At 47.7% G+C, this 14,137-nt stretch overlaps 2 protein-coding genes across 2 annotated transcripts; one reads left to right on the top strand and one right to left on the bottom strand.

Annotated features, from left to right (window-relative positions):
• Positions 1–1,299: 1,299 nt before the first annotated feature.
• Positions 1,300–3,841, top strand: PtA15_9A482 (uncharacterized protein; the record flags this gene model as incomplete). The annotated part of the gene is made up of 6 exons (XM_053172695.1): positions 1,300–1,332; positions 1,413–1,671; positions 1,757–2,067; positions 2,160–3,094; positions 3,115–3,470; positions 3,573–3,841. 6 exons carry the CDS (start codon positions 1,300–1,302, stop codon positions 3,839–3,841), a joined length of 2,163 nt encoding a protein of 720 aa, XP_053023910.1.
• A 1,446-nt stretch (positions 3,842–5,287) lies between these two features.
• PtA15_9A481 (uncharacterized protein) lies at positions 5,288–7,187 on the bottom strand (the record flags this gene model as incomplete). Its single annotated transcript, XM_053172694.1, has 7 exons — positions 5,288–5,467; positions 5,553–6,095; positions 6,171–6,281; positions 6,358–6,497; positions 6,578–6,673; positions 6,744–6,841; positions 6,919–7,187. 7 exons carry the CDS (start codon positions 7,185–7,187, stop codon positions 5,288–5,290), a joined length of 1,437 nt encoding a protein of 478 aa, XP_053023909.1.
• Positions 7,188–14,137: the final 6,950 nt, after the last annotated feature.

Raw genomic sequence — 14,137 nt, 5'->3', positions numbered from 1 at the left:
AAGCTGATATGCTCAGCCTTGGCTGTGGCTCAGCGGATGCTCAGCTTTGACCCTAGCCTAGCCAATTTTCAGCTCTGGTCCTGTCCAAGATGATGCCTATCTTTTTCCCTGGCCTGGCTCAGCTGATACTCAGCAAGCCGAGCATCAGCTGGCCAGCTGGCCCAGGACTGGGTCAAAGCTGAGCATCAGCTAGGCCAGGAATGGGAAAAAGCTGAGCAAGGACTGGTAAAAAGCTGAGCATCAGCTGCGCCAGGACTAGTACAAATCTGAGCATCAGCTGGGCAAGGACTGGTCAAAAGGCTTTATTCCAATGCTGAGGGCATGGCAGAGCTGAGTATGAGCTGGCCAAAAAAGCTGAGTATGAGCTGAGTACCAAAGCTGAGCATCAGCTGGACAGAACTGAGGATCAGTTGGGCCCATCAACAACTGATCAGGACCTCCTTGGTAAATTTTGGAAGCTGAGGAGATGGTTGGGAGATTTTGGTATATAGTGGATAATATATTACAGGGTTTCAAAGTAGACCTGCGCGTGCATGCAGGTCACTTTGCATACCCCAGGTTTGCAGGGAGACTGCAAGTTTACATTCAACATTTGAGTCCAATGCCAGCTTGCCTTGCCTTGCAAGTTACATGCGCAGGTCTACTTTGAAACCCCTTATTGGATAGATGGTGGGTAGCTGGCTGGGGCTGGCATGATGTCACTTGTCGTCAACTTTATTTTCCTGGTGTAAATGTAGAGGGTGATTACACCAAGACGGCACTGTTCAGGGGCCTTGCCTGGCCTTGCATAAAAAAGTAAGGAATGGAGGACTTCCCGTCACTTTTGAACAGATCTGGAATTTCAGATTTCGCAGGGAAATCTGGAATCTGGAACTCTGGATCACTTCGGGGATCTTCGGGGACCCAGATTTCCCTGCAAAATTTGATATCTGGTGGCTCAGATCTGACTTTCCAGATCGACGGGAAGTCCTCCAATATTGCATTTCTCTCAGGCAAATTTCAATAATAAGGCATCAGTCCCTCCTTCGGCTCCCTTGGGAGGGACTTCGTTAAGTTTGACAAGTCCCCCCTTCGGAGGGTCCCAGCGGGTAGGCGTCTCCGGGCTCTGGTCTCGGAGTTCGGGAGTTGGATTGTTTCGGAAGACAACCACCAACTAACAAACAAACGAGCAAACGAAGGTCAACAGGAACATGCAGCCGACGAGATGAACAATACAGTTACTCCGGAACATAACCACAAGCCAGCTCGCTCAGAGATTCCCATCAGCAAGCACGCCTCACAAACAGCAGCAACACCAACATGGCGAGCCATCTTTCCGAAGACCATCTGCAAGTTGATTTCCTGAGCCTGCCAAAGCAAGCCATAGCAGATTTGAGTCATATACGGATAATCACCAAGTGACAAACCATCAGCTCCTCAAGAAGCGGAAAGACGAAGAGAAGAAACTCAGGAATATCGGTGTCCTACCTAGCCACGTCAAACCTAAACCCAAACCTACCGAAGTGATCATCAGCAAAATAGCTCAAAAAAAAAAACAGCACAAATTGCTCGAAGCGTCCAGGCTCCAAAATATTAATAGCAGTAAAAATGTTAAGAATTCTAAGCGAGAGTTGGCGGTCCCTTCCGCCATCACCGTCGCCCAACTAGCTCAATTAACACACCAGAAACTATGTAAGTCTTTCTTCTCTTTTGGGCCTCAATCAACCAGAAGAAAAGCCACAACTGATGATTATATATTTTTTGATATTATATTTAGATAGATTACGATCATTGATGCAGTCGGCAGGCCTATTGGATACCAGGCCGGACCGGATCTTGAGCACGGATGACACGGCATATCTAGTACTAGAATCAGGGTATGAGCCTATCGTGAACGACACGCTGGCCTACGACATATACCCAGACCCGACGAGTGCGGACCGGTCGAGGCTGCCGCTACGGCCACCGGTGGTGTGTATCATGGGCCATGTGGACCACGGAAAGACGACACTACTGGACGCGCTACGGAAGACGGCTGTGGCGGCTTCGGAGGCCGGAGGAATCACGCAACACATCGGTGCGTTCGAGGTGTCGTTGAAAGACCTGATGACCGGTCAATCTTCCGGCGAGGGTCCGGAGACGATCACCTTCCTGGACACGCCAGGACATGCGGCGTTTAGTGCGATGCGCAGTCGGGGGCCATGACGACCGACGTGGCCGTCCTAGTGGTCGCGGCGGATGACGGAGTGAAGCCACAGACGAAGGAGGTGATCGAGTTGGTCCGCCAGACCGACATCGGCGTAGTAGTTGCCATCACCAAGTGCGACAAGCCTGGGATCGATCTCCACCGGACTCGTGCAGGGATCTATGAGGCGGGGATCGAGGTGGAGGGCTTGGGCGGGGAGGTGCCTTGTGTGGAGGTGTCGGCGGTCTCCGGAAAAGGCCTCGCCGAACTCGTGGAGACGATTCTGGCGGTCGCCGAAGTACGCGACCTTCGTGCGGAACACGACGGAGTCCGTTTCGAGGGCCGGGTGATCGAGTCGGACGTCGAGCGTGGACACGGGAACATGACCTCGGTGATCACCCTCCGCGGGCGTCTGCATGTCGGGCTGGACATCGTAGCCGGCCGGGCGTACGGTCGGGTCCGCCAACTGATCACGGTTCTTGGTGAGCCCGTCTCCCAGGTCTCGCCGGGTCGACCGGTGCGGATGACTGGATGGAAGAGTCTGCCCGAGGCCGGCAGCCTTGTGCTCGGGGTCGAGTCGGAAGAGCAGGCCAAGCGTGCCTGCGAGAAGCGGGTGCTCCGGTTCGAGGAGCTCGGGCTGGCGGAGCAGATCGAGCTTGTGAACGAACGACGAGCCCAGGCTCGGGAGGCCTTCGAGACCGGCAAGGCCGAACTGGAGGGCATGACGCGACGCGAACGGCTCACCCATCTCCGCGAACGCAACCAACAGGCCTCGGCACAGGCCAAGGCGGACTGGCGCAAGGAGCAAGAAGCCCCAGACTGTCTCAAGATCGTCCTCAAGGCCGACTACACGGACACAGTTGAGGCGGTCCGAACGGCCATCGAGGGCCTCGGGAACAACGAGGTAAAGGTCAAGATCGTCGCTCGGGCGTTGGAAACATCTCCGAGAGTGACGCCAGAATGGCCATCGCCTCGGGCGCTACCCTTGCTGGCTTCAACGTCAAGATCGACCCAATGGCCTTCAGCCCAATTGAGACACATAAAGTCAAATACACAATCGAATCAGTCATCTATCGTCTCGTCGATAGCATCACCAAAGATCTTATTCAGCTCCTCCCTAAACGGTTCAAGGAACGCGTCGTCGGCGAAGCTAAAATCCTCCAGATCTTCGAAATCAACGGTCCGGCTCCCTCCAGGGGGTCTTCCAAAGTCAAGTCTAAGGTCGCTGGATGTAAGGTTTCTATTGGAGAAATCAAGAAAACTTGCTTCATCAAGATTCTCCGGTATAAGCAAGTAATTTGGAAAGGTAAAAACCTAACCCTTTTGGCGCTTTCTTTTTTGGGTCGAATTAAATTAAATTAAATCAAGGGGATGTGGCTAATGGAGATGATGTGATGACGATGTGTAGGTCAAATCAAGGACCTAAAGCAAGGAAAGAAGGAGACGAGCGTGGTTCTGAAAGGGTACGAGTTTGACATTTCGTTCAAAGAGCCGGAGCAGCCGATCTTGTCGAGCATCGATGAGAGCGGCGCCACCAGCAACAGCGCCAAAAACGAAGAGAGTGGCCTGGCCGGGAGCGGGAGCGGGGGACAGGTGTTTGATTGGCTCAAAGTCAACGATGAGATCCTCGCTGTCGACGAAGTTCCTATCAAACGCTCCTTGAACGACGGCTTGTGATCCTTCATTTCTCTCCCTCTGTTCCTCCCACGCAACATTCTCCACATAGATTCCCCTATTTTTTCTGCTTTATACTGCATGTTTCTTGGGGCTTTTCTCATGTCAGATGGTTTTATTCAGGTCATGTGTGTGATCAGATCTGGTCTGTCAATTTCCTTCCACGTCTTGGTATACTAGGGGGATTCAAAGTTGGCCATGCACAACTTGCATGCACTTTTGCAAGTTGGTGTTCAAGGCTTTTATTGAACACCAAAATCCAAAAAAACATTCAAGCAGGTTTAGGGGGTGTAGTACAGTGTGGCTTGCATGCACTTTTGCAACTTGGTGTTCAAGAATGAACTTGAACACTGACTTGCAAAAGTGCATGCAAGTTGCATCTGGTCAACTTTGAAACCCCCTACTACATACATCTGCGCCCAAAACCATCCAATCCCCCATTTGTACTTCTTTGACCACGACCACCTCATTATTGGTGCCCCTTCGCACAAAACCCACAATGTACAGCCATTCCAAAAAAGCTTGGCTTCTTTGGAAGGAATTTCCGCTGGAAATTCCTTCTGAATTTGCCAATGTATGTGCATCCAACATCAAGGTTGGACACATGATATCCAGACCTGCGAGTGCAGTCGCTTGCAGGATCCCACCAATCAAGCCGTTCGGTAGTGGAAAAAAAACACGCCAGCCGCTGGGACCAGCACCATCCAACCTCGCGAACAGGGTAAGGGTGCCGTCCAGGGTAAAATCAGCCAAATCACTTGATTCTGAACTCAGAATTAGGAAAAAATGAAAGGAAGGAGATGATTGAGGGCATCTGGCTGCTGTATATGCACCCTGCATATAAGAATGAGGTGGGCATGAATATACATATGTCCAACCTTGCCAGTGATTATTGGCAAATCCAAGACAAAGTTTGGGTGGAAATTCCTTCCAACAAAGCCAAGCTTTTTCGGAATGGCTGTATCTTCTCTTCCCATAAGCAACATTTCCTTCTTCTTTCAAGAACTTGTTTGTGTGAGTGAATTCATTGGGCTTTGAGTCTTTCTCCATTCCATTCTTGTCGAAAAAAAGGATGAAGGGAGTGGATGTTTGCACATTGGAGTGTTGGCTACTTTCACGCTCAACAAGCTATCGGCCAAAGCTGCAGCTCTGCGGTGTGGCCAAAATGTGGTGTATGCGTGCTCCTGGGCGCGTTCTTTGAGTGTGGCTGCGGAGGCTTTGGCGCAGATGGACGCAAGGGCAGTGGCACTGGGGCAAAGCCTCGAAAATGTTCCAGTACTGTACATGACATGATGTGCCCTGTAATGCTACTTCGGTTGAACCAGGTACCAAGCACATCGCGTCTGGCAGAATCCAGTTGCAGGTTGCTTTTGGATACCGTAATGACCAGACACTTATGGGCTCTTCTTCCATCATCTCCCTTCTCAAGCCAATCCAGCTGAGATTTTGTTAGACTTGCTTTCCTTTCATTTCATCAGGAGAGTAAGAAGAGAACAGTAAGAGTTCAAGGGGTAATTCAAAGGTGATCCGGTACATATCCTTGTGAGGTGCAACAGCCCTGACAAACTTGAGCTCGAAACGAGCAACAGTAGATGGACTGATCTTAACTCTCATCACTTCACTAACTCTCTACAAACACACACCACCCAAAAACAACCGGAAGGAATCAGTCAGGAAAATAAAAGAATTGGTCAAAAGAAACAAAAGAGCTTACCTGGCAGATGTCATTTTCAGCATCATCTACTTGTCTAGTGAAGCAGTAACAATGTAGCAAGGGTAACTTGGATTTCTTCTTGACCGCATCCAGAAACCCTTCAGAGTTGGAGAGGGGAATATAAAGGTCTCTGAAAGCGTCGAGGAACTGGATTGAAGAGTCCGGCAGATTGATGATAAAATGATCGGGTAAGAGTGGGGAAGTGTTTGGTATTTTAAAGGGTTTATCGAGCCAGAGGGTCCGGACGGCCTCTCTAACCTTCTCCCTGCCATCGCCAATCGATACAGATACCCGTCCGTGGAGCTTGTTGAGTTTGACGTTAGTCTCCAGCGCCTCGACTGAGGCCGGGTTCAGGTCGCTCGCTAGCACCCACGCCTTCCGGTTCGCCGCCGCCCGCATCGCAAACGGTCCCACACCTGCAAACGCATCCACTACTACCTCGTCCTTCTCAATCTGCGAGCTTAGTAGATCGTGCTCAGTCGATAGTCTTGGATTGTAATATACCTTCGAAAAATCAAACCGATATCGACATCCGCTCTGCCACTGTGAACCCCCTACTATCAGTCATATCATCCTTAACGCTTATCTTTTTTTTATGAGCATTCTTTTTTTACTTACCAGGGTGACCAAGTAATTAGGTTCTCCTGCTAATAACTCCATCTCGAAGAACCGAAACGTAGTATTAATGTTATCGACCTTATTGACGACAGTCTTGATTGCTAAATTTTTCTTTTCAAGCACAGCAAATCCCCCCAATTACCATCACCATCATCATTTATTGTTTTTTTAGAAGGATGAGGATTACTTCAAGGATGACTTGGCCGATCAAATATTTGTAAGGTAAATATTCATCGCGTAAGTTGAAGTGAGCAATATGACCGATCATGGTAAATGAAGCCGGAATATCATTCAACTGATCGGGCAAAAGTCTTTCAACAATTTCATCTATTAAATTCATCCAAAAAAAAAAAAAATCTTAGTTATTCATTTATTTATTGGGTGAATGAGATGCGTTTGATAGATACCTGCCATCCAATAGTCCCAGTTAAGATTGAGTTGGGTATCTTTAATTTGAATCTCATTTTCCTGGAAGACATTGAGAGTAGAAAGAGGGATTTCATCTATACACACATCCGAATCGGATCAATAAATGTGGCCTTCATAACATAAATATGCGCATGAATGAGTGACCTTTTTGGCACGTATTGAGGAGCAGGAGTTTGAACGCGTTATCGGTCGATTCAGGATCAGGTTCGACAGATCTCAAGTTTTTAGAGTTGAGTAAGGCTCTAATATCAACCGCCGTCAACCCGTGCGAAAATCGTCAAAAAAAGAAGGAAAGACTCAAGACGAGAGAGGGACTGACTTTTTGACTTCAGGATGAGCCTTGAACTTGGTAATCAAGGGCGAGGGGACTCTTGCGGCGAGGAGAGGGACCGATAGAGCGAACTGCTGTTTGATGTTCTCGGTCAATCTGATATCTGATGGCTGTTGGCCGCTGATGTTGTCAAGAGGTGGGCTGGGTGGGAGTATTCGCTCGACCGTGGTCGGTGGGGGGAAGCGGTGTCGGCTCGGCTGATGGGACTGGGCCATCGAGACTATCGAGCGCGAATGGCGGATGAAGGTTGCTGCCATCAACAAATTTCTCCAGCCGAGCTTCGTCTCACCAATCCCCTTTTTTCAGTCGGCGTGCCGGGGGGGCTGGAGATGTGAAGAAGGGGCTTGCGACTTCAACTTTGGCCTCATACCCCAAGGAGGTTTCCCTTTCCCCGAACTTAGAGCATCCACCACCGTCTCTGTAAACCCGCTCGGTAAGGCATATTTACCAAGTATGTAAGCCATTTTCCACCCCCGTGCCCTCTTTAGGGCTCGTTAGCTAAATAGTCGTTCGGTAAATCTTTAGGGCTTGCTAGATTTACCCATCGCTACAGAGCCTCTGTAAGAGCATCCTTACCGGTGACTAGTTTAGCTCGAAATTAGCTAGTTTAGCCACCAATCTCAACCACACCGGGTGTAGCTAAGCCCAAGCTAAATTAGTGAGAAGCTTGAATTTCAGCTAACCGTCACTACATTTAGTGACGGTTAGCTCGAAGCTAACTGCCATTTCCCGCGCCCACCACTCAGCTCCACCCCACGCAAGCCGAACCGATACGGCTGAATCGCTGTCGCTTAGTTAGTTTGCAACAGCTGCAAGTCAAAACTCGCGCCAACATAGCTCGACCGGTAAGGATGCTCTAAGGGAAATTTTAACGAGTCTACCGACTGCCCCCCACACCAGGGCATAGCACGGTGGTATTCGACTGGTTTTATGGGACCCTCGAATACTGATTCGTCGAATATTCGAGTATTCGGAGATATTTGACCAAAAAACTTACAAAATTTACCAAAAACACCAAAAAAGGTGTTTTTTGGTGTTTTCAGTTGTTTCTCACAATCCAGGGGGGTTTAATTGTATTCAGAGTCGTGTATTTCAATTTCCTCATTCAGTAGTAATAGCTATTTAATATTTATTCATGCCTTTTACATAATTTTGAGCTATTCAGATAGTCAGATAGTTATTTGAGAAAAAAAAAATCATGTATGTAGAAGGGGAAACTACTAGTTGAGACTCATATCCTTACAAGCTGAAGCCATATCAACCAGCTTTCCACGCAGCCAAGACCGCATACACATATTTGCTTCGACTGAGTCACCAGAGAGGGAGACTCGTTTGACTGTTACTAGATTACCGGACTGTGAGAAAACACGTTCGCTTGCTGCTGAGCTGGCTGGAATGGCAAGGTAGTCTTTTGCGATCGATGAAAGGGTTTGAAGTAGATTCAGATTCTCCTTCCACCAAGTGATGATATCTTTCTCGAATGGTGGTTCGGGCATCTGCAGGTAGGTCAAGATCTCGTCGTTCTCAGATGGTTTTGAAGTCTTCTTGTAGCTTTGTAATGGATGGAATCGTTCTTTATCTTTCTTATTGGAAACCGATTGAGAGCTTGTAACATTGGAGCTTCCTTTGGACCGATTGGATGAAAGTTTAGTTGAGTATTCATGGAATGTTGCCCGTAAGACCTTCATTGCTTCATCTTTGTACTTAATCTGGGTCTCCCCACTAGCATCATCATCGTCGTCAGCGTCAAACGGTCGTTGTTCAAAAAGTGTGAACTTGAAGCGCGGATCCAAAACAACGGCAAGAATCGAGTGATGGGAGTGCACTGAATAGTATCCTCAAAGCTTGCCCATAGCCACATTAGCGGCCTCAATCATGACCGTTCTAGATGGACGCCGCGATTTGGTGAATTTCTTGATCGTTTTGTTGCAGTGGTTGGTGAGAGCAATATACCACGGGATGACAGTCGTTAGAGTCGCATAGACTTCGCCCTGGGTATCGACCGATGCCTGTTGGAACTTCTCCAAAAAAGAGTGAATCCACTCAAACAGGTCCCATTCATCTTCATTTATTGGCTCCTGTTACATACATAAAAAAAATTCATACCATTAACAAATCTGCAAGGCGTTCAAAAATCGACTTGAGGTACTGACCATCTCACGAGCTTTCTTATTGTTAGCCTCGCGCACCGCTTCAATAACTTCAGATTGGCCAGAGCCTGATTTCCCCTTCTTTGATTTCGATTTCGATTTCGATTTCTTTTTTTTTCCCTTTTGACTAGGTCGCTTAAGTTTCTTGTATGAGGAGATAAGGTCGTCAATTGCCGGTCTTTGAAGGAGAGATAGATCGAGCATATCATATGTGGAATTCCAGCGTGTGGCGTTGTTAATGATTGGTTTTGCTGCTTTTACATTGTTATCCTTGCAGAGATCCTGAAACGCACTGAAGATTTGATCGGATTGTCGGATATGTAGGATAACCGTCCGAAGTTTAGTCAAAGAATCCTCCACGACCTTCAGGACTTCATTTGCCGCAAGATTCAAGATGTGTGCGAAACATCGTATGTGAGCTTCTGGAGAGGACAAAAGGTTTGTAGTGAGGGCGGTCTCAATGAATTTGTTGTTGTTTGATGCATTGTCCAAAGTGATGGATATGATGCGCTTCCCAAGATACAAGAGGTCGATTTCGTCACTTGAAGGATCTTCATCGTCATCACTATTCACGTCTTGAGCAGCGGTATCGGAAGAGCTAGATTCATTGTTGGAGGTATCATCGATGTGGATTGCCTTTCGTTTGTTTGAAGTGGAGCGTTCGGAAAGGCAGAAAAATTCCTCAAAGATCTCGACAATTTTGTCGTGGATGTTGGCACCGGTGTGCTTATCCCGGAAGGATTTGAACCCAATCGTGGCGGAAACCGGAGCCCATTCTTTTGAAATGAAATGACAGGTGAGTGAGATACACGGGGTTCCGCCAGCCAAGGACCAGATATCGGTCGTAAAAGAGAATCGCTCTGATTGACTTCTCAAGAAGCTAAAGACTGCAGGCTTACTGTTCGCGTAGAGGGCCTTAATTCGCCGAGAAACCGTATGCTCGCTAAAGATCGTGATACCAGGGTTGAGGCCTCGGATCATCTTGATAAATTTAGGAGATTTCACTTTTGCGTAGGGAAGCTGGTCTTCAATGATCCAGTCAATAAGGTTGGTGTTGAAAGTCGACTGTCGGGACTGGAGCATGAGCTTTTGAAGAGGTCCTTTTGGTTTAGATAATGACATCGACTGGGTACTGGTAGCGGCTGGAGTAGGGGTACTGGAGCTATGTGGAGTTTGAAGGTTTTCTTCGGCATTTTCGGCAGCTTCGGCAGCTTCAAGGGCAAGTTTCCATTCGCCAGGATGCTTCCGAGCCACATGGTTCACCAAGTTGGCCTTTGTGGTCTTGTTTGATATGAGAGATTCGCCACAGTTGTTGAGCAAGCAGACTCGTTTGCCTTTTGAATCCGGAGGAGCAAAAAAAGAGACCGCTGTCTCTGATTGGTTGACGCCGGTCGATTTACGCCTCTGAGAATTCACTTGAACTTCCGGAGATGGCAACGGATCTGGTTGAGATTGTGATTTTCCTGGGGGATCATCCGCATCGGCTGTACTCATTATGCTTTCAGTGTAAACGAAGGTGAAAGAAATGACAGATCAAGGATCAGTCTGAATCCGGAGTTTCCGATTGAGCTTTTTCCGTTATAGATTAAAGGGCAAGCTAAACTTACCTGTTGACTCCTGAAGGCCTCCAACAGTCGAGATTTGTTGGTGGCGGTGGTTGGTACTGGTAGGGTGCCGGTCCCGGACTTGTGATACCGATATCAGCGGGCCCAGTGGATATCAGCAGCCCCGGTGGTGCATAGGGCAGCCCCGGGGCCAGCAAAGGGCCTATAAAAACTCCTCCGGGGGCCAAAAGGCCCCGTCTGTCAGTTTTAAGAGATATTTGAGCCTATTCGAATATTCGACCAAAAATCTGCTCTCTCACTATTCGACTCAGATCGAATCGATTCGAGTATTTGTATTTGTATTCGATTCAATGTGCTATGCCCTGCCCCACACCCCCATGGGCCATATGTCTTTTTCATATGTACCCCATACATTTAAGTACATACATCCCTCCAGCACCAATCTCATCATCACCCCAGCTACACCTCCTTGAGGTTGTGCCCCATTCGATGACTCATGAAGACCTGTCCTTGATAGAAAATTTGTTGAATCAAAAGACCGCTCTATTGATGGCTGGTCTTTTGACCGGTCGGTCATCAATTGAACGGTCATAGAATTGGGTGTAGAATCAAATGACCGCTCTATCAATGACCGGTTGGTCATTGATAGAACGGTCACATCAAAAGACCAGTTGATCAAGGATAGAACGGTCACATTGAAAGACCGGACAGTCATCGATAGAACGGTCATAGAATCAAAAGACCGCTCTATTGTTTACCAGTCTTTTGACCGGTCGGTCATTGATAAAACAATCGTAGGATCAAAAAATGAGTCTTTCATGAAAGACCTGTCCATTGGTCTTTCGATGACCAGTACTGGATGACCTGGAATATGTATGAGATATGTGTGTTGTACATACATACATGAAGTAGAGTGCTGTGTTTTATGTTTACTACAGAGCGGCCACGATGGACACGAGGGTGGTGATGGTGTCTTTATCTAAACTTGCGCTGCCTACCAAGCCGATACCTAGCAACAAGGGAGGCTTTTTTATTTAGCTAAGCAACCGAGCCTTGCGGGACTCGCTGGCTACCTAAAGATTTACCTACACCCGGGGAGTCCTTCAACGAGGATATCTTGAGGAATCCTCGTGGATTCGCCGTAGTGCCCCTGCGCGAGGTTGGACCAGTGGCTGCTGGTCCACACGTTCACGTGTTCTCCACCAACTGGATCACGGGGGCTCCTTGTGATGATCATCCAAGGATACCGATTCCGCCCGCCGTGAAATCCACGTGGAACACGGTACGGAGCTGGTGAAAAAAGACCTGCACCGACAAAATGATATTGGTGGGATTTGAACCCAGCTGCATACCAGGGTGAACCTAGCAGCGTTGCTTAGCAGCTACGCTACTCCAGATGGTGAAGGTCACCCTTGTTCAAAAGTATTATACCCACTCAGGAAGCCGTTTGTGAGTCAATTTTCCATCAAAGTTTTTTTTCAACCTTTTTTTTTCTTCCTTTCAATTACTTATTTTCTCAAATTTTCAACACTTCAGGACCAGCCTGAGCTAGTCCTGGTTGGAAGTGAAAAAAAAAGTTGTGGTGGTGGAACCGACGTGAGCAACAAGCCAACGTGGTCTCCACAAGTTACAGGAGTGTGCTTCGTGGAACCAATGGGGAAAAGTGACAAACCCGTTGGTTCTACGGGGAAAATGATGATCTGTGGAACCTACAAGCTTACCAAGCACTTACCGAGCTGATCCTTGTCGGTTCCACGGATCAACAGCTCTTTGTCGGATCCACGAACCTGCTCGCCAGGAAGTACCCCCGGCGTGTAGACGGTGGTGGATGCTCTTAACCCAAGTCCCTCGCTGCTGCGGGCGTCTGGTCTTGCGAAGCAAGCCTCCAATAGCCCTCGGCAGGAGGGACTTGCGCCTTATCGACCCGTTTTGCGGGGGCTAGATTTTAAATTTAGGTGGCAGGAATTTTCAAACCTTTATAATTCCTTGCTTCTGTAACATTTCGTGGAATAAATTACCTTGGGTGATAGCCCTGCTTCTTGCCATCCTCTCCACCAAAACTGTGCTCAATCATGATGATCCTTCCTCTCCAAATAAATTTCCCCATTAAATACAAACTTGAAATCCATTGGACTTTGTTTAAAGAGGGGGTCCGTGAATATCTAAGCAGGTCCAAGCGCACAAGCATATATACATAACGGTCATCTAGCAATCTAAACGTGAAACCAAGATCACATAATTCTGAGGGTCTGTGCATTGCAGAGATTAAAGAAATTACAGAATTGGCTAAGATTCTTGGTGACTCTATACATTGCATTTTTCTTATTTTAATTCTAGTAAAATACTGGTATGGAAAAAGATAGAAAAAAAATACCAAAATTTTGCTCAGCATGTTGGGTCTTGAAGGAAGTAAAATAGTAGCAACATTTGAGCGATATGTGATCTGTGGAATTAAAAAAGGAAAAGTGGTGTGAAAATTTCATTCTAGCCACGCGAGCTTGGGTTGATATGGTGTAAGTCCCTCCTGACAGAGGCTTGCTTCGCGAGTTCAGCCTACCCCCCAGGGGCCCGAAGTCTCAAGGGACTTTGTTAAGTTCGTCCTTTCCCTTACTTTTATCAAATACATATTTATTTAGGCTCTGTTTGGCAGTGTGATTATTACACAATAAATAATCTTGCCATGTCCCCCTACATTAGGGGGCTTCAAATATGATCCAGGAAGCGCCCCAGGTCCAACTTCCAGGAAAAACCAAACACTACCAAAAAAAATTCCTGGAGGTTCTATATTGAGACCCCCAAAACGTGATAATTTCCTGCATTCAAGCCCAGGAGAATGCCTTCTGGAACTAATACCTGTTTTGTTGTGTTTTGTCCATGCCTCTGGGATCCCAAATGGAAAACTCTCTCCTGTGCCTTCTTCCAAATGACACGTGCATCCCATCGGACCGTCTCCATTTTCACACGCTTCAGGGAGTTTTGAAGCTCTTGCATTTTGGTCTGCACCCCCTTGTTGTCTTTGGGTGATACCAGCATTGACCATCAATCCTAGGATTTTGTTGGCCAAGGCAGACTTGGTTGAATCGGTCATGGTATTCCCACGCCGATGTTTGTAATTGCCCTTGACAGCGAGCCAGTCAAGGAGGATTCAAATACTGTAATATCCACCATTTTCACCGTCTTTGTCCCACACTACCAGGGCCTTCTTCTTGGCTTGACTGGCACAGTTGATTGGAGTTTCTGGCTGAGTATTTTTCTTCTTGGGTGGCATGGCGGGTGGTGTACGGATTCTCAAAGTAAGAGTGAGCTTGGCAACTGGAGTACATGTGTAGGTGATTTGGGTGTTGGATGGGTGCCAAAAAAAATTCTGGGGGACGGGGGTTTGAGAAATTGGTCCAATTGCTCTTTTTTTGGGTTAAAAAGTTCCTGATTTGCTGCGGTCCTGGAGGTCCTCGAAGGCCATGGGAAGAAGGAGCGCAGGTCCGCAGAAAGCTT

This window comes from Puccinia triticina, chromosome 9A (assembly GCF_026914185.1).
Source record: "Puccinia triticina chromosome 9A, complete sequence".
In the NCBI taxonomy this organism is placed as follows: domain Eukaryota; kingdom Fungi; phylum Basidiomycota; class Pucciniomycetes; order Pucciniales; family Pucciniaceae; genus Puccinia; species Puccinia triticina.
Note: the sequence above shows the minus strand (reverse complement) of the source record. Positions and strands in the feature narration are given on the sequence as shown.